General features: G+C 65.9%; 5 protein-coding genes across 5 annotated transcripts; 2 read left to right on the top strand and 3 right to left on the bottom strand.

Moving 5' to 3' along the window:
• Positions 1-107: 107 nt before the first annotated feature.
• Positions 108-1,039, top strand: EMIHUDRAFT_231878 (hypothetical protein; the record flags this gene model as incomplete). Its single annotated transcript, XM_005783850.1, has 3 exons — positions 108-206; positions 283-468; positions 629-1,039. 3 exons carry the CDS (start codon positions 108-110, stop codon positions 1,037-1,039), a joined length of 696 nt encoding a protein of 231 aa, XP_005783907.1.
• Positions 1,040-1,072: 33 nt separating this feature from the next.
• Positions 1,073-2,579, bottom strand: EMIHUDRAFT_442221 (hypothetical protein). Its single transcript, XM_005783849.1, has 2 exons — positions 1,773-2,579; positions 1,073-1,096 (listed from the first exon to the last, which is right to left on the bottom strand). Exon 1 carries the CDS (start codon positions 2,544-2,546, stop codon positions 1,809-1,811), a length of 738 nt encoding a protein of 245 aa, XP_005783906.1. The 5' UTR covers positions 2,547-2,579; the 3' UTR covers positions 1,073-1,096; positions 1,773-1,808.
• An 8,828-nt stretch (positions 2,580-11,407) lies between these two features.
• Positions 11,408-12,088, bottom strand: EMIHUDRAFT_364989 (hypothetical protein). Its single transcript, XM_005783848.1, has one exon. The coding sequence runs from the start codon at positions 11,886-11,888 to the stop codon at positions 11,445-11,447; it is 444 nt and encodes a 147-aa protein (XP_005783905.1). The 5' UTR covers positions 11,889-12,088; the 3' UTR covers positions 11,408-11,444.
• A 62-nt stretch (positions 12,089-12,150) lies between these two features.
• Positions 12,151-16,110, bottom strand: EMIHUDRAFT_231872 (hypothetical protein; the record flags this gene model as incomplete). The annotated part of the gene is made up of 5 exons (XM_005783847.1): positions 12,151-14,061; positions 14,139-15,022; positions 15,142-15,400; positions 15,643-15,830; positions 15,996-16,110. The coding sequence occupies 5 exons, from the start codon at positions 16,108-16,110 to the stop codon at positions 12,151-12,153; spliced, it is 3,357 nt and encodes a 1,118-aa protein (XP_005783904.1).
• A 1,462-nt stretch (positions 16,111-17,572) lies between these two features.
• On the top strand, positions 17,573-18,232 carry EMIHUDRAFT_72316 (hypothetical protein; the record flags this gene model as incomplete). The annotated part of the gene is made up of 1 exon (XM_005783846.1): positions 17,573-18,232. A coding segment is annotated over one exon (660 nt), but the record flags the coding sequence as incomplete, so codon positions are not given.
• Between the last annotated feature and the right edge of the window lie 693 nt (positions 18,233-18,925).

The following is an 18,925-nucleotide window of genomic DNA, read 5'->3' as shown; positions in this document are numbered from 1 at the left end:
CCACCACCGTCACCACCCTCCACCGCTGCCGTGGCCGCCGCCCTCGCCGCCCCCGCCCCCGCCACCACCGTCACCACTCCACCGCCGCCCGGCTACTACGGCAGGGGATGCACGGCTACCACCAGGCGCGCAAGGTGGAGGACACGCCCTTCCCCTTCCCCTACGCGCAGATGGTGACGGTGATGCTCGCGCTGATGGTGTTCGTCGTGCCGCTCGTGGCCGTCTCTAAGCTAGGCCGCGACCACACGCGACGGCGACCCGCTCCTCCTAGGGAGTGTCTAGGAACCTTCGAGGAGCTTTCTAGGCCACGACCACCACGACGGCGACCCGGAGAGCTCCGACATCGACAGGCACTTTCAGCAGATCGCCCACGGGCCATGGATTGAGTTCTGGTGGCGGCTGCTCTCGCCCGCCCTCGGCCCGGCCCTCTGCTTCGTCACGATCCTCTGCTACTACGGCCTCAACGAGGTCTGCAGCCGAAGCGGCCCCTTTCGCTGCTGTGCCCCCCCCACACACACGCCTCCTCGGCCGACTTTTTTCGACACAGCAAAGCTTGCCCGCCCCCCTGCCGCCCCCCTCGCAGCGAGCCCACGCGTCAAGCCCACTAGGTCCGCCTTCGTGCCACCAGGTCGCCCGCGACTTGGAGGAGCCCTTCCTCTACCCACCGAACGACCTCCCCTGCTCGACCTTCCAAGACGACCTCAACTTGCGCCTGCTCGCGAGCGCGCAGGCCGCGTGCGACGGCGAGGCGCCTTTTTCTGGCTTTGACGAGAGGACGAGCCGCGCCGAGGAGGAGGCGGAGGCGCAGGCCGCAGGCGCACTCCTCGAGTGGGTGCGAGCTGCCGCGGAGCCGCCGAGCGCGGGGCCGTCGCCGTGCGAGCACAAGCCGACGCCTCTCGACGCGAGCCAGTCCTTGCCGCAGGACGACGCCTCGGCGCGATCGGACCACCCGATTGCAGCCGCGCTGCGCAGGTACACCGACTACCGCAGCGCGGGGTGGGAGGCGCGGCGGTCGAACCGCAATTCGATTCTGCACTGAGCACCGAACACGACATTGCGACGTCGTGCGATCTCGTTTTATTAATTATCATTTCGTTAGCGCGCCGGAGTGCGGAGAGGGGAGAGAATCGAGACTTTTTATATTACTAAAGGGTGTGGATGCTGGGTTGACCGAAATCGGGGGACGCGACCCACTTCGCCACAGACGGTCCCGCGCCTCGCCGCTATGACCGCTGCACGGCCCGTACCGTCCGCTGTGCAGCGGTCTTTGTCCGGAGTGAATACTACAACGCGCTCGTCGGTGACGGTGTCCCCCGATTTCGCCGCGCTCCGGCACCGCTCCGGGACGCACGCCGGCGAAGCACGTCAAGCTGCTGTACGGCCCCGGAATCGCCTCCCCTCGCTTAGCTAGACTGAGAGTTATTGTGCACATGGTTAGTCTCTACAATATACTCACTGACACCCCCCCTCCCAGAGCTCGTCCCGGTCCGCCACGGCCATCCTCGGCCTCCGGAGGGCCCCCGGCCGCGGCGCGGTGCGGCGGCGTCACAAATCCGACGGCAGAGCACCGGGACGCGGTCGGGCGATCTGAGGTCCAGTGAGGCGTATGCATTGCCCATCCAGGGCTATCACATGGACCTATCAACAGGCGCCTGCGGCGGAGCAGGAGGGCCCGGCGCACAACCCCCTGGTCAACTCACCCTCCACACCCCGTATACGCGGATCGGATTTGAGAGATTGTGCCGAGAGTTGGGACCCCGTATAGTCAAACAAGCAAACGCACGCAAAACGCGAAAGGCGCAGAGAACCTAGACACGCACAAACTCCTCCTCTTCCTCAGTTCTCTTCCCGCTGTCGGTCGCGGCCGCCACTGACCATCGCCGGACGGACAGCGCCGAGGTGACCCGCCCGGAGCTATTCTGCCCCTCTGGGGCCGTGCTGGCTCTATGCAGCGCGACCCCCTCCTGAACGATGACGATGTCAGCCGCCGGCGACTCTGGCGAGTCGGGAACGTTCCAGGCACGCTTGCGGCGTGGGGAGCCGAAGTCGTCCAGCTCGAACGCACGGAGCTTCGCACCTCGGTGTGGCGTGGCAACGCATGGCCATACGAGCTGAAGGACGATGCCAGCGAAGAGAAAGAGGAGGAGGAGAACCAGGGCGGATCTCATTATGCCGTCGCTCGCCTGTGCGGCCTGCGTGGCAACGACAGAGACTGCGACGTGCACGAAATCTGGCGGCGGCGGTGGTGGGAAGGGCGGCGGAGCTGGCGGCGGAGGAGAAGGCGACGGTGGCATGGGCGGAGGCGGGTTCGGAGGCGGTGACGGCGACGGTGAGGGAGGCGGAGGCGATGGCGGGAGCGGCGGGAGCGGCGGCGGAGCGGCGGGAGGCAGCGGCGGAGGCGACGGTGGCAGCGGCGGAGATGGCGGCTCTGGCGGCGCGGCGGGTGCAGACTCGCCGCCCCAGAACCACGTGATTTGGCGCGCCGTGCTATAGGCAACACCCACGGGCTGCGGCATCAGCGGGAGGCTTCGCGTGGGCTGCAGCATCAGCTCCTCAAGCCACCCTTGCGGGGCCAGCGGGGCAGGAAACCTCCTTGGGGCTGGCGAGGTACTTCCAGCCTGCTGTGGGAACAGCTGACGCAGTCTCGCCGAGGCTCGCCCAGACAACTCGGCCAGACAAAAACCCCGAGAGGCGTGGGAGTACCTCGCCAGCCTTGGGGGCGACACGCAAGCTTTTTTTTGCCTTGCGGCGCCGCCAGGCGCCCGCCCCGGCGGTTCACTTCGCTCCGCTCGTTCACTTCGGCGCCGAGGTTCACTTCGCTCCGCTCGTTCACCGCCAGGCGCATGAGCCGGACTTGGGGGCCGGAGCCATGTCCGCCTTGCTTTGTTTCCTAACATTCATCGATCGAGAGAGATTTTTAGCAATACCAAACAACTTTGTTGTTGTAACATCGAAGGCTAGCTCAAAGAGAGAAAGAGAGCAGTAAGCTAAACGTACGTAAGCTCTCTGCTAAACAAAACACAAAGTGCGCGCCGGGCTGGCTCCGTCCGGGGCTCGCCCGCGCACCGCGACAAGGAGGGCAAACCCACGGGACGAGTGGACTGCTTCAAGGCCGTCGGCACCTTCTTTGGCGACCCTGAAGCCTGCAAAAAGGAGCTCACCGCGCACCTCAGGAAGAAGCTCGCGCCGCTCGACGTCATCGACACGATCGTCGACACTGACTGCGTCACGAACACCTCGCAGCTCCGCTCAACCTCGTCCAACGGATTGCCTGCGCAAAGACCAAGTACATTGCCGGCATCACGCCGCCCAATGTCGCGTGCGAGGCTCTCGAGTTTTTGCGCAGCACAACCGCATCCGCAAGTCCTTTGAGGGCATTGCTCGCGCCGACGCCTCGCCCCAGGCGCTCCGCGACCTCGCGTGGCTCCAGGCGCAGCTGCCGACCGAGATGGGCGGGTGCAACATCGACACCGCCTTCACGCGAGCCGACAGCGACTTCTCCATGTCGCTCCTCAAGAACTGGCGCACCCTCGTCGCCCACAACCCCGACTTCGCCCTCGACGAGGCACAGTGTAGCTTTCGGGGGTCGGATTTTCCGGTTAAGAAACGGTCCGCTCCCAGTGTGGCGGTCGCCCCTCGCCTCTTCGCTTCTGCCGCCGCGTGCGCGCCCAAGGGGATGCGAGGAGCCAATCCGCGATAGGTGATTGCAGGTCTGCCATCACTCCGGCCTCGCAAACCGATCCGGAGCCTCGAGGCGCCTTCCGGACGGAGCCACCACGGCTCGAGGCCCTCTAAAACTGGCGCCGGATTGCCACGCGCAGCTAAAATCAGGTGCGCGTCGCACACCCCTATCTTCGTGTTCGCGGTAGTCGTTCGCACCCAATCAACAATATATCCCGCGGTAAGCACTCACCTCGCCCTACAGACCCCCCAATCACCCACCCGGCGGCCCGCATCTCGCCCCAAAGCCGCTTACGTGCATGTACTGCCCCCTCCCCTCGCACCCAGATTTTTAGTCGGCGTGGGCTGCAGCCGTGGTCGAGATGATCACAGTGGACACGGGAGAGCACCTTTCCGGCGGAGAGGCGCGCTGTCTGACCCCGAGCCACAGCTCTCCCGCGCTTTGCGCGAGGCCCCCACTGGTTGGTTGCGACTGGTGGTCCCAGTCCGTGTGTCGTCGCGTGGTGTGCGGCGACGGCCAACCGTGAGAGTACACGCGCCGTGGTAGACGCCGGCTCGTACAGTGTTATAAAGGCGATCTCCGTTTGAGCGAGGGACACTTCTGTCGCGCGCACAACACTGGGGGGGTGAGGGGGTGCGGGTGTGGAGCGCGCACACACAGAGAGTCCACACACAGAGGAGAGGAGCGCGCGCGTACAGAGTCAGAATCGTCCCCTGGGCAGGTGGGAGCCGAGTAGAGGTTGGCCGAGATCAGGCGAGGCGAGGCGAGATTAGCCTGGAAGGTCGGACGAGGCCGGGGCAGCCGAGATAGGGTAGATCACATTGCATGACGGATGCGATTACGGTATGACTGCTGACTGAGACAGCCCAAAGGACTGATCGCCTCACTCCGGAGCCGGTTACATGTTGGCGTGCGGGTTCGCCTCGCACCAGGCGCAGCCGCACCGGAACGGCGCGCTCGGCAAGGGCCGCCGAGACCGCCGATGGCGCCGCTGCTGGCTCTGACGGGTCCGTCCCTCGACTCCCTCAGCCTCACTGCCCTCTCCACCGCCGTCGCCGCCCTGCCGCCCTGCCGCCCTCGCTGCTGCCGCCGGCGATCGTGCCTCGCCGCTGTACTGGCCCCCCACCCCCCTTCCCCCCTTCGGTTTACCCCCCCCCCCCCCCCACAGGCCCGTGCCGCCTGCTCTGTCGGTCGGTCTGTGTCTGTCCGCAAACGGTGGTGGGGGTTTTCCTCCCGGGTATTTGCTCCATTTAGTCGGGGCGTTTTTTTATACTCCTACAAAACCCCGCACGCGGTGTTCAAGCCACGTGAATGCCGGATCCGGAGGTGGTTGGATGAGAGGGGGGGGGGGGGGCAAACCCACTTAGATCACACAACTTCGCGGCGGGCGCAACCCTCCAGCGCGGCCCTGCACTTGGCCGGAAGGACCGTGCCGCTGCAACCCATGTGGCCTGCATTGCGCGATTTTTTCCCCACGACTGTGGCGTGTGAGACCGCCGTGCATCCCTCTTCGCCGTCGAAGGCCAAAGTCGACGGAATCGCCCAGGAGTTTGGCGCCGTCAGCACGGCGCAGTGCGAGGCGAGACACAAGCATGAATCCCATTCTGATGCACGGCGCAGAGAGACGCTGTCGGCTTGAGCATGCAACGATTAGGGTCGCACGCGGTGGAAAACCATGCCGGTTCCGCCCACGACCCCCTGTAGACCCCCCACCCCAACCCTCGCTCGCAACGTGCTCTCGAGGAGCCCCGAAGCACCAAGGTGTGTGCGCGGTTCGACGAGCCGAGGTAAGCCAAGCTTATGGGCTTGTGGGTACATGTCTCCGACACTCGGGAACACCGGTTATACGCGCGAGAAGCCTCACGTGCGCCCTCGCGTGAATTAAAACGTGTTTCCGCCCCCAAAAGCTACAGTGTGGAGGTGCGTCCAAGTACCCCACCATCGCCGCAGCCATCGCCACCTACGAGTCCGCCCTCTCGGACTGGAAGGAGGTGTGCGAGAAGCGCACCGCCCGCGACAAAAACAAGTACCACACCGTCCGCGGCGGCTACCTGACTGAGTTCTACCCCAAGAGCGTCCCGCTCCCCGAGCCCGAGTCCCTTCCAGCTACCGACGCGATTCTCAATGGCACTTGCAAATCCACGTACCCGCGGCCGCGGGCGCTCGCTGCCATCAAGAATCACAAGGACTGGTACGCGCACCAGGAGCTCGTCAAGGCGCGGGATGTGCACGTCAAGAACAACCCGTCCCTCGGAGACAGCGCCGTCAACAACCGCGAAGCCGCGCGCTTCGTCTCCGCCTCAACGCCTTTCGCCGGCAAGGCCTTCGATGTCCGTGTCGACGGTACGTACGCCACCGCCCTCTCCCTCCGACACCCTCCAGGACGAGCTCCAGCGGAAGCTCGGCCTTTGGCTCTCCGCGGCGCTTCCCACCCTTCGGGTCGCGCTCGAGCGGGGCATGCCAGTCGATTTCTTCGGCGACTACCTTTACAACAAGGCCCACCACCGGCGGCCCCACGACGGCGTCCTCGCCGCCTGGGCGGACGCGATGCGCGCCCCGGCCAACGCGCCGGTCGTGCACGGCGACAAGGAGAAACCAGAGCTCACCCGGCAGTACAACGAGGGGTACAAGGTCGACCTCGCGGAACCCCACGCTGGCCCGGGAGGATGCGATGAAGTAAATGACACCAAGCTCTGGACGCCCCTCCTCAAGACCTCCTCGCCGGGCGTTGGCAACGCCTCGAGTGGCGGCACGCCCGCCTCCGTTGGCCACTCCTACGCCTTTTCTAACACCGAAGAGAAGGCCCGCCGCCTAAACATGGGCTGCAAGGCGCGCGGGCAGCCCGGCCAACCCTTCTCCCACAAGACCGGCCACGGCTACGTCAAGGCGCATCGCGGTTTCTACCACGACGCGATCTTTGTCAAGCGCAACAACTTCAACCTGCTGCTCCACGAGACGTTCGGCGGCGGCTTCTCGCCCACCGCCGTTCTCAAGCTGCGCCGCCTCGCGCGCAAAGTCGCGCGCGGCAGCGTTGACCGCACAGCCTACTCGCCCAAGTACTCGCTCTCTTTTATGTCCCACCATGCAGAGCGCATCTCTCTCTCTGTTGTGCGAGGCGTGAACCGCGCCATTCGCTCTCACCTGGCAACCCTGTCTGCACGTCTCGCGCGCGCGTGAACAGGGCCGACACAGCGGGGCGAAGGGCGATTCCGGATTTTGGAGGAACGGCGTGCCTGTGGCGGATGCAGGCTGTCCCTTCTCAGAACTCTCGCCCGAGCGCTCCAGCCCTCGTGCGACGTCTGAAGATGAGCGCCTTCTCCATGCTGGGCGAGGGCAACCGCTCGGAGGCGTTGAGTGCGGTCGAAGCCAATGGTTGGGTAGTAGAGCTAGATAGAGGGTCGCTCTACACTTACTTAGCCTCTGGCCCTCTCTGCAGGTGCAAGCAGCGAGCGAGCACTCAACTTAACAAACTGTCTGCACGTCTCGCGCGCGCGTGAACAGGGCCCAAGGCGTTCACCCCCAACACGACAAGGACCATGCAGAAAACTCTTTTGTCCCAGACTCGCCTCTCGCCACTCTCGGAAACGTTCGCAGGTGGCGAACAGGCACGCGCGGCAACACAGAGCCTTGCACCCTTTCGCCCCTTCTCATCACTGCCCCGGCGCCCACTCCTCGACCTTCTTGGGCAGCAGCTGGTTCGACAGGTCCTCCCCGTGGCCCAGACAGCCGTCCTCGCCCTTGCCCCAGGTAAACACGGCGCCGTCGGCGGTGACGGCGAGGCTGTGGTAGACTCCAGCCGAGACAGCGACGACGCACTGACCAGCGAAGGCCTCGACCTTCTTCGGCAGCAGCTGCCGCTGGTCGTCGCCGTGGCCCAACCGGCCTTCCTCGCCTTTGCCCCAGCTCCAGGCGGCGCCGTCAGCGGTGAGGGCGAGGCTGTGGAAGACTCCTGCCGACACAGCGGCGACGCACCGCCCAGCGAAGGCCTCGATCTTCTTGGGCAGCAGCTGGATCTGCTGGTCGCAGTGGCCCAGCTGGCCCAAGCCTCCAAAGCCCCAGCTCCAGACGCTGCCGTCGGCGGTGACGAGGCTGTGGTGGGCTCCAGCCGATACAGCGACGACGCGCTGGTCAGCAAAGGCCTCGACCTTTTTGGGCAGCAGCTGGCGCTGCTGGTCGCCGTGGCCCAGCTTGCCATAGTCTCCATCGCCCCAGCTCCAGACGGCGCCGTCGGCGGTGATGGCGAGGCTGTGCGCCCCTCCAGCCGACACAGCGACGACGCGCTGGCCAGCAAAGGCCTCGATCTTCTTCGGCAGCAGCTGGCGCTGCCGGTCGCCGTGGCCCAGCCGGCCTTGCCCTCCATAGCCCCAGCTCCAGACGGAGCCATCGGTGGTGATGACGAGGCTGTGCGCCCCTCCAGCGGACACAGCGATGACGCGCCGCCCAGCCAAGGCCTCGATCTTCTTCGGCAGCAGCTGGCTCTGCCCGTCGCCGTGGCCCAACCGGCCGTCGCCTCCCAAGCCCCAGCTCCAGACGGCGCCGTCGGCGGTCAGGGCGAGGCTGTGGTAATACCCAACCGACACACTCACGGCACGCTCCTCGCCCAGCGAAGAGGAGAGGCGGGTCGGCGTGTTGAGCCGCGTCACGCCCTCGCCGTGACCGAGGAGGGCGTGATCCGGCGCATAGCCGCACGACGAGAGCCGCCCCTCGCCGTCAATGAAGAGGCTGTGGTAGTGGCCTGCGGCCGCCCTCGCCGGCGGGTTGGCCTCGCGCAGCAGCGCAGAATAGCACAGCCACCGCACGGCGCAGCTCTCGCCCTCGGGCTGCGCCAGCAGCTCGAAGCCGCGCTCTTGCGCCCACAAGCGGATGCCCTGCTCCGCGAGCGAGTGAAAGAGGAGCGAGACGGCCGCGGCGCGAGCGATGTCGACGGGGAGGTCGCAGCGGGAGAGGGCGCGCTCGAGGAGCTCCCTGGGGAGGTCGAGGAGGCGGGCGGGCGGCGGCGTGTCTGGCGAGGGCGCGGCGGTGGAGGCGGAGGCGAGGCGGCGCGAGCGGCGGCGCGGCGGGGTGGACATCGCGAGAAAAAGAAATTGGCCCGCCATCATCCGTAGAGGCACGAGTGTTCGAAGAGAGAGTGGACCTGAGCAACGACATGACTTGGAGGCAAATGATCGGAGTGGGAGTCAGAAATGTGGTCCTTGCGCGAGGAGAGCTTGATAGACTCGAGGGGCCAGGATACGCCGCGAGGAGGACGGAGTTGCGCCAAAGGCGAAAGAAGCCGCGAGAACAAGGGACCGGCAGGCGGCGGCGTCGCAGGACGAGGCAGAAGAGAACGTCGCGACAGAGGAGGAAGTGTGGCTTATCCTCCGGCCAGTATGGCCTCGACTATTGCATCGCCGAGGCCGACACCACCAGCGACATGACAGCGTCGACCACCATGGCAGCTCCAACGTGTACGCTACCATGGACAAGTCTTGCACCCTATATGTCAGCCACCGCCTCTCGCACACGGCCATCGCCGCAGCTGCATCTTGCGATGCTGCTCGGGAGAGGAGCCGGCGGCGGGGCGAACCGCCAGCCAGCGGCGCAGCATCGAGAGCACTCCGTTGCGGACGAGCGGCACAAGCATCTCCCTGGACGCGATTGCCGTCATGAGGGTGGGCAGCACTCTCGCCCGCGCCTCCGTCGGCATCGCCGCTGCGGTACGGTCGAGTGAGACGGCATGGTGGCATCGCCGCACGAGTGCGAGCGCATCCTCCTCGCGGGCAACCGCTAGCGCCAGGGCCGCCGCCGCCGCTGCCGCCGCCGTCGCCACGGGTGGTGGTCTCGCTGCCGGCGCCAATGCGACGGGTGGCGCTGACCCGCCCAAGAAGTCGCCGTCGAGAAGCCGCTCGACGACAGACGAGCCCACCCTCCCGCCCCTCCCGCCACCCTGTTCCGCCGCGCGGCACGAGTCGACCGACTCGGAGCGGACCGAGCGCGACCGCGTCACCGAGGCGGCGGAGCGCGCCTCGCTCGCCTCGCAGGGCGGCTCGAGCGGCCGCTTGTCCGACGGGGTCACGCCCGCGGCCGGGCGGCCCCGCTCGCGCGTGATGACGATGACGATCGACGACTGACGCAGACTTATTGAGGGCTCGCGCCCGTGCGCGCAAATGCCCCCCGCCCACCCCTCCCCCCCTCCGTGCAGCACGGCGGCTCGCCGTGGAGGGGTGTGGAAGCGCGCGCTCCGCCAGGCGCGCACGCAACCTCTAGAAGAGGCGCAGGCTCCTCGCACCCAGAGTCACCCCCGCCCCGCCTCCCCCCGCGCGCATGTCTTCCCCTTTACGTGTGAGGTCTCTGTGAAGTTATTGGTCTGAGTGTGTGTGTGATAAGGACGCTGCTCGCTGGACGGCTTACATTGTCACAAGACGCGCGAATCGCGCCCGAAACCCGAATTCGTTTTTGGGTTTTGCTTCCCCATTCAGGTTTTTCAGCGTTCAGGCTTCATGTTCCGTTCAGCTCGAGCTGCTCACGAGTGCTGAGAAAAAGAAAAACAACACTGATTTCGCGCGCCGCCGCCGCGAATGACACATCGAACATCCTGTACCCCATCCATTCGCGCCACTTGCCATGCCCTCGCTGATTTTCACCAAGGGTGCGATTACCGGCGAGAGCGGGGCGCCAATCATAGAGCTGCTTACGGGCTCAGGCCCGCGCTACGCGGCCGAAGCGCAGCCGAGCGTCTACGCCTATTCCGCCAAGTTCGACGATTCTGTTGCAGCATTGGTGCCCAAAGGCTCGGTCGTCGTGACCGACTCGCCCAAGGCGTGGGCCGAAAGTGGGGCCTTGGTGTTTGAGTACCTCGGCCTCCGCCACTTGGAGCCGGCCTCGTTCGACGCAATGGTGAGCGAGGTTTGCTGCTAATCCGTCACCCATCACGCCGACCGCCGCCATCGCACCACCGCTCAACCCACCTCCACCACGTCGTGGTTAGGTCAGCGGCGCGGCCGGCATGATGTACGAGGAGCTGTACGACGTCGACGACGTGCTGGCGCGACAGCTGATGGTGGCACGGTTCGACGGAGCTTTCCTCTGCAAACGGTGTCTTCCTCTGTGCCACCGCCGCTGCCGGCCCCGCCGCCGCCGCGAGGACCTTGTGTCACAATATATTCTCTCTTGCGCGCGAGGTGTGCGTCGGCGGCGCCGGCGGAGGGTGCCGTGTTCCTGAGCTTGAGCCCTCTCTCGAGCGACACGGAGATGAACGCGAAGCCGCAGCCGGGGCCGATGATGTCCTTCACGTTTGGCGGCGGAGGGGGCAAGATCACGTTTATCGTACCGGCCGGCTGGTCGCACGAGCAGATCCCCGAGGGGATGATCAAGGTGATCAACATCCTGCGCTCCTGCCGCGGTAAGGGGCCCATCATAGCCGTCCACACCGTCTACGACAAGTGAGGGTGCGGGGGGTGGGCCTCGGTGCCCGTTCCGCTCTCCTCTTGCTGTGCCAAAACCCATGGCCAAACCGCACCCTGTACAACGTTGTACCGCCACAGCGGACGTATCTTTCTGCGCCGTGTGCACGTGTTCGTTCTCTTGTATTGCATCACCTGGGTGTCCTGTGTGCCGTGAGAGCCCGGTACTACTTGCCGCTTGTTAGTGAGCTGTGAGCTGTGAGGGTACAGTGCCTTGTGCGCTGTTTCTTTGTTTTCGCAGCGTGACGCCGGCCACCGAAGCTGGGAGGCCGGCGTAGGGATCCAGAGCCCACCTGTCGTCGTATCGAGTCTCTTTGGATCTATCGACGACGACGCTCGCCGAAGCAGGTAACCGTATGCGATGGCCACGGCCAAAGTGGTCGGTATCGCCGCCGCACCGCTGGAAGCGGCGGTCGACCAGGTCTCCACGCGAGCGGCCCGTTGAGCCACCGCACCGCGCCCGGCAGGGTGATGATCTCCGGGTCGGAGAAGAGGTTGTATAGGAACGGCTCGACCTGGTCGAGCGTGTCCGGCCCGCCCAGGTTCAGCAGCAGCACGCCCACCTTCTCGCCCTCCGCCACGTCCGCCCCGGACGACCCGAGCGCCGCAGGCGCCGACGGTCGCATCGCGAGCACCATCCGAGCATCCGACGCGACGCGCGGCTCGACGCGTCCGCGCGCCGGCCAGCAGCCCGTCCAGGCGCTCGCAGACGGCGCGGCGAGCGCGATCAGGGCGCAGCTTCGGCGACCTCGTCTGCCAGGCATACTCTAGGAAGGCTCTCCCGGCGCTCTCGCGGCTCGCCGCGCCTCCGGGTACCCTCCCCCACCCGCAGGCCACCCCTGGGGGAGCGTACCACTCCACGGCTCTTCCCTAGCTCCGTGATCGCGCTGGTGTCAGTATTTTTTGCGGTGTGGTGGTGGGGTCTGAGTTTCACAAGCTTTTCCATGCGGGCACTGATTTGTTCTATGCTTCTATCTATCTCCCCCTACGCGCGCGCGCTACGCCTACGGCGTATACTATCCAGTGTTACGGGGTGTGCTCGTGTGACACGAGAGTCGAATGCAGAGACAATAAGCAGCGCAGCGTTGCCTCCTGCACGCCGTCGCACGCCTTTTCCCAGGCAAGCTTCAGCGCCGACGGCCATCGGGCATCCATATAGAGATGGAACCCTTCACGCCCGCTCACCGCATCGTGAATCGCTTTCCTCCCAAGAGATGGAACCCATATACCCTCATCGCCCAAACTGATGCCGCGGAGGTCGATGCTCATCAGCACCTTATTGACCTTCAAGGCCTCTGCAAGTGCTTGGATGCCGGAAGCGTCGTAGCTGCCCCGCCCGTACCTGACCCCGCAGAGCGCGGAGTTGTCCGAGAGGTCGAGCGCGGTCAGCGCCGCGTTGACGCGAAGGGCGTCGGCGATCGCGACGGCGCCCTCGCCGCCGATGTTGTTATAGTGGAGGTCGAGGGTTTTCAGCACCGCGTTGCCTCGTAGCGCCTCGGCGATCGCAGTGGCGCCCTGGGCGCCGATATGGTTCCAGCCGAGGTTGAGGTTGGTCAGCACCCCGTTGACGCGCAGTGCCTCGGCTATCGCGACGGCGCCTGCGTCGCCGATGCTGTTGCCGTGGAGGCAGAGCGCCCTCAGCACCCCGTTGACGCGCAGAGCGGAGGCCAGCGCCTTGGCGCCCTCGCCGCCGATCGCGTCGTTGTTGAGGTAGAGATTTTTCAGCACCCCGTTGCCCGCAATCAGCGACGCGATCACGACGGCAGCGGCGGGCCCGAGGCCTGAGAAGCCCGAGTTGGAGAGGTCGAGCGATGTCGCCGGGTCGGTGCCGCGAAGCTTTGGCAGGTCGAGCTCGCAGTCGTCGAGGTTCAGCTTGGTCAGCACCTCGCTGCCCTCGACCAGCTTGGCCAGCACAAGGGCCTCTGGCACCCCGAGGTCCTTGCCGCTCAAACCTAGCCTCTTGCCGAGTGTGTTTGCGCGCAGCTTCTTCAGCGGCACCGAGCCGAAGAGCTCGAGCGATGGGCTGGCGAGCACAGCTGTCGCGAGCTGCTGCGCGGCGTCTCCCGAGATCTCGTTGCGACGCACTTCGAGATTGGTCAGCACCTCGTTGCCCCGCAGCGCCTCGGCGATCGCAGTCGCGCCGGTGGGGCCGATCTCGTTGCCTTCCATGTTCAAGGAGGTCAGCACCTCATTGACCGAGAGACCCGCCGCGACGACGGCAGCCGATCCGGGTCCGAGGCCCCTGCTCGACAAAACAAGCGACGTCAGCGCCTCGCGCCCAGTGAGCTGCAGCGGGTTGAGCGGCATCGCCCCCTTCTCGCCCACGCTCAGCGCCACGAGCGTGCGCGTCGTCCGCACCACGCTGAGCACCGCCTCCCGCACGCGGCCGCATGCCACGCCCCAGTCAAGCGTCAGCGACGTCAGCGCCGACGGCTCCGACTTCATCCACGCGACCATTGTTCCCACCATTACGCCATCGTCGCTGCCAAGGTCGAGCCCCGTCAAATCGACGCGGCTGGCCTGCAGCGGCAATACCGCATTCATCGCCGCGGCAAGCCCGCCGGCGCCGCGGTGCATCGTCGCCGCGAGCATCGCCGCGCGCTTCACCTTGAGCGCGTCGCCCACCGCCGCTTGGAAGCGCGCGTCAGAGTTGTACTCCTCAGCCTCGTCGCCGAGCGGCGCCTCGAGCCGCTTGTCCGCTGCGCCCCCAGCGTCCGCACACCGCTCGAGGCCGAGGTGGACGCGCACTAGTTGCAACGCCTCCTCCGCTGCCCCCTCCGCCACCCCGCGACGCACCTCCGCCGCCATCTGCGAGCCCATGTCGGTGAGCAGCTTCTTGCGCTTGCCCGCCACCTGCTCGAGCGTGAGCGAGGCCATGCTGATGGAGAAGCTGCACTGCACGACGAGCGTGCTGCCCTCCACGCCCGTCGAACGCACCTGCAGGTGTCGGGAAGGGGGATGAGGCGATGAGAGCAGGACTGAGAGGGGGCGGGGGGGGTCGGAGGTTGACGCACCTGCAGGCCCATGAGCGGCGGCAGCAGCGTCTCCCTCTCGTGCGGGTACTGCGAGAGCCACGAGATGTCGGCGCCTCGGTCGATCATGCCCATCACGAGCTCGAGCACCGTCGACGCCTTGCCCGCCGCGTACTGCACCGCCTGCGCGCGGTCGGTGGTGGTCGACGAGAAGCCGTACTCGACGCCGCCGCGGAAGCCGAGCGCGTCCGGCTTGAAGAAGGCTTCCGGGAGCGTGGCGCCCGTCCAGCCGCGGTAGAGCGGCGTGATCCTGGTCAGCGGCGACAGCTTGACAATGATCGAGTTGATCGCGTGGATGGTGGTCGAGTACTGGTTGTGCCACGTCCAGCGCACCGCGCCCGGCTCGCCCTTGCCCGCCGCCGTCGCAGCCCACTCGCCGAGGTGAAGCCAGCCGCACTTCTTCTGCAGAAAGGGCACCTCGTCCACCGAGGCGTACTCCAGCAGCACCGCGCCGTCGGCATCGCGTGCCGAGAAGAAGCGGAGGACGCCGTTGTACTTCTCGTACATCGGCCCCGTGTAGATCCGGCCGGCGACGAGCTCCTCCAACGTGAGCGGCGCCTGCCCCGCCTCGACGAGCCTCGGGTTCACCTCGTCCGCCATCTTCGCCTCGTAGACCGAGAGCGGCTCCGGCTTGCGGCACCAGTCGGGGTGGACCGTGCGGAAGTCGCCGCCGCGCTCCGCGTAGCGGCCGTCCTCGATCACGGGCGCGACCACGAACTCCCACTCCAGCCGGGAGGATACGCCCTCGATGCCGTTGGACGTGTCGAACGGCACGTCCGCATCCTTCTCTTTGCAGTGCTCCGTCTCCATGGCCTTGAGGAGCGAGCCCTCCACCATGAGCGGCGCCCCGATGATCTTCTCGAGGCCTGCTCACAGGTCAGGGGAGGGGGGTCGGCCGGAGAGAGAGGGCGGGTGGGGTAAGGCAAGCTAATGGCGCGCAGCACGCCTCCATAGAACTGCTCGACGCCGCCAAAGCCCATCTCACCCTTGAACGCGTCGCCCTCCGCAGCGAACTTGGCGTTCAGCGCCGCCCCGGTCGCGGCGCTTTGGTCGCGCAGCTTCTCAACGGCGGACCAGAGGGGCGCAGCGAGTCCACTCAGCTTCACCGCCTCGAGCTTCCCCTCGAGGTCGGCGAGCGAGAGGCTGCACACGTACTCGAACGGGTCGGTGCCGGCCGGCTCTTTCAGCCCCTCGGCCACCACCTTGGTGAGGGCGAGGGAGTCCACCCAGCCAGCGATGCCCCACTCTGCGGCGGGCTCCGCGTCGACCTGAGAGGAGCAGAGGGAGGGAGGGGGTAAGGCGGCGGGGAGGGTCGCGCCGACGGGGACGGAAGGAGAGGGGACGGGAGGACGGGGACGCGGACGCGGCGGCGGAGGAGAGGGAGGCGGCGGCGGATCATGCGGCGGCGGTGTGTGGGTGGGGGCGGTGGCGGTGGCGTAGGCGGCGGTGCGGGGAATGCGTCGGCCTTGCCGTCGCACGAAAGGACGGTGGCGCTCGGCGTGCTGAGGTTGTTGAGCTGGTCCTTGAGCGACTGGATCTCGCCCTGCTTGAGCGACTGGATCTCGCCCTGCTTGAGTGACTGGATCTCGTCCTTGAGCGACTGGATCTCGTTCCTGAGCTTGCGCAGCTCCGTCTCGTTGTTCTGGGAGGCGGGGTAACCCACTTGAGCATTTCCTGCACCGGGGAGAGCGCGACCGTGAGTAGGCATCGGATGGCGACGGGGCGTGCAAGAGAGCGCTACCAACACGGAGCGCGTGGGACGGGGCGGTGGGAGAGGTGGTGCTGGCGGCTGGCGGGCGGCGAAGGCAGCTGGACGACCTGCTAAATCGTCCTGGGGACCGTCCTCTTGCTCTGCGGCCGCGGCGGAGAGATCAGCCGCTCTCGCGCCCCGAGGCTTGCCCCACGCAAGAGCTCGAGTGCTTACGGAGGTTGCGGTAGCGCCGCTCTTCGGCATCACGTACTACTCCTTGGGCGTCGGCTCTCCACAGTGGTGGCGCAGCGATGTGCTCAACAGCGGCTCTGCTCAACAGCGGCTCTGCTCAACAGCGGCTCTGCTCAACAGCCGCTCACGCTTGGGTTTTTCGATTAGGCTGTCACGCTCGAGAGAAAATGAAAACGCCACGCGTGTAAAAAGAAAAACTAAGCCAATGTAAAGTCCCGTTTCGTATTCCAGCACGTGCCAGTCCGCGCCTGTCGTCCAGGGGGTTTAAAATTCTTTTTGACCTTCGATGTTAAAGAAAGAAAACAAACAGCTTGCCAAGGGAGCAATAGAGTTGTTTGGTATTGCTAAAAATCCCCCCAAGGGAGCATTTGTTATGAAACAACGCAACAGGCCGCGAATTCTATTTCATGTGACATGTCGGCATACGAGGAGGTGTACCCATCTGGCGCGCCGCTGGAGTCGCACGCAGTTGCACATGTCGCTCAGGCAGGCACACTGATGGGTTGGAGCCGCAATACGTGCCGGCCGGGGAGTTCCTTGGCAGTGCAATCGAGTTCGTAATTTCCATCCGGATAGTATGCGCCGGAGCACACCCCGCAGTAGCCATGTTCGTGTTGCACTCGGCGCATAGATCCGAGATGCCTGACTTGCAGCAGCGATTCCCGCGGCAGTTGCCGGCATAGCAGGCCGTGTCGGTGCTGCACCACTCACCGCCTTCTAGCTTGCAGGATGCAGGTGCCCGAGACGCAATCCTCGTTCGAATCGCAGTCCCAGCTGTACACAACAGCGTCGTGTGTGGTGTCGTTTTGACTTTTGAGGACCGAGGCGTGGAATTTTGCAAAAGAAACAAAGCGGGGCGACGGTGGAGGGAGGAGCAAGCAGGGAGGGAGGTGGGAAGGTCCACCGCAGCGGCACCTACAAATAAAGTCGCACACGCGAAACGAGGGGTGGGAAAAGAAAAGAAACAAAGAAACACAAGAAAGGCGTGAAAAGGGGTTTCTACAAGGTAGCAGGCGCGCAAGGAGCGTACCAACTGGATCAACAAGCAAAAGAACAAGCAAGCGGCAAACGGCCTCTTGTCCTCGGCCCCAGTGGGTGCCCGCGCCGCCTAGCTCTGCGGACGGGCCCCTCCCACCCTTCATGTACGGATCATGTAGTCCCCACAGTCGCTGTCGTGGGATCGCTTGTCATGTGAGAGACTGTCTGTGCTTGTACGTCTTGGGTCCGGGGTTGTGTTTCTGTGTGAGAGAAAAAAGAAAAGAGAACGGACAACCCCAGGGAGGGATTAAAGGACGGTGCGTTGTGTACTTGTGACGCCCGCTTTCTCTTCCTGTGTTAGTGCCAGTGCGCGCCAGTCCCGTGCCCAGAGTTGTAAGATTCTCTTCCTGCTGTTGCGTAGGTGGTTGTGAGCTCGTCCTCCCGCCGCCGGCGCTGCCGGCAAGTCACGCTGCACCGCAAGACCTCTCAACGGCAAATGGCAGTCCCCTTAAACGGCCAGTGGCAGTGCCAGTGCCCGCCGCACAAGCGGTGTTGCAAGATCCAGCCGAGCATGCTCGCCTGCGATCTCGCCGATCTCGCCTCAGAGGCGAAGAGCGTGCTGGCGGCGGGAGCGGACGAGCTGCACCTCGACGTGATGGACGGGCACTTTGTGCCCAACATGTCGTTTGCGCACCCGGTGGTGGCCAGCCTGCGCAAGCACGTGCCCGACGCGTACCTCGACTGCCACATGATGGTCTCGCGACCGTCGCAGTGGGTCGAGGCGGTGGCCGGCTCGACCAAGGGCGCGGGAGCACGCTACACGTTCCACCTGGAGGCGGTGGAGGAGGACGAGCTCGACGTGGCGGGCGTCGTCAAGCTCATCCGCGACCACGGCATGCAGGTCGGCGTCGCCATCAAGCCCGGCACCGCGGTCGAGGCGCTCTCCGCCGTCGTCGCGCTCGTCGACATGGTGCTGGTGATGACGGTGGAGCCGGGCTTCGGCGGGCAGAAGTTCATGCCCAACTGCATGCCCAAGGTCCTCGCGCTGCGCAGCGAGCACCCGGACCTCGACATCCAGGTGGACGGCGGCCTCGGCCCTTCGACCATCGACGCGGCGGCGGCCGCGGGAGCCAACCTCATCGTCGCGGGATCAACTGGCCACACCGCCAACCCCACACGCTCTGCCCGAATGCTTACGGTGCTTCGTTCCCCGTGCCGTCGGCAGGTCAACCATGAGGCCTCATCGCCGGTCGAGCTCGTGCACTGCGCCCCGGCTCTCGGCGGTGGCGCGGCAAAGCAGCTCCGCTGGCTGCGGCAGTACAAGTGCCTCTGCGACGAGCTGCTGCCGGCGCTGCGGGAGCGCTCGCATCTGCACAACCTCATCTACCGACACAAGCACAATGCGACGCTCGGGCTCTGCAGACGCGCCGACGGCGCTCTGCTCGGCGGCGCCACGTTCCGTGCCTACTGGGTGCGCGGAGAGGCGGGCGGGCGGCGGCAGCAGCAGCTTGTTGGTCCAAACGGCGGCCTCGCGCCCGGCCGGCGCATCGTGCTCGAGGAGCTTCTGATCGTGGTTGGCCAGCGCCCCGGAGTGTGCGGCCACGGCCACGGCACGAGGGTCGTCAACGCCTTGAAGCGGGTGGCGCGGCTGCTCGCCGAGCGGGGGCGCCCGGCCCGCCCGCTCTGCTGCTGACCCAGTCCGACATCGGCCCGATCGCGATGGCCTTTTGGCGGCGGCAGCGCCTCTCGGACCGCGGCGGGCTGGCGCGCAGCCTGCTGCAGTCGCTGCGCGCTGCCGACAAGAGCTACCTCGTGTACGACCACACGGCGGCGGTGGCGGTGGAGCTCG

The sequence above is a fragment of the Emiliania huxleyi genome (assembly GCF_000372725.1).
Source record: "Emiliania huxleyi CCMP1516 chromosome Unknown EMIHUscaffold_176, whole genome shotgun sequence".
Classification (NCBI taxonomy): Eukaryota; Haptophyta; order Isochrysidales; family Noelaerhabdaceae; genus Emiliania; species Emiliania huxleyi.
The sequence above is the reverse complement of the archived record's forward strand: the minus strand, read 5'-3'. Positions and strand labels throughout refer to the sequence as shown.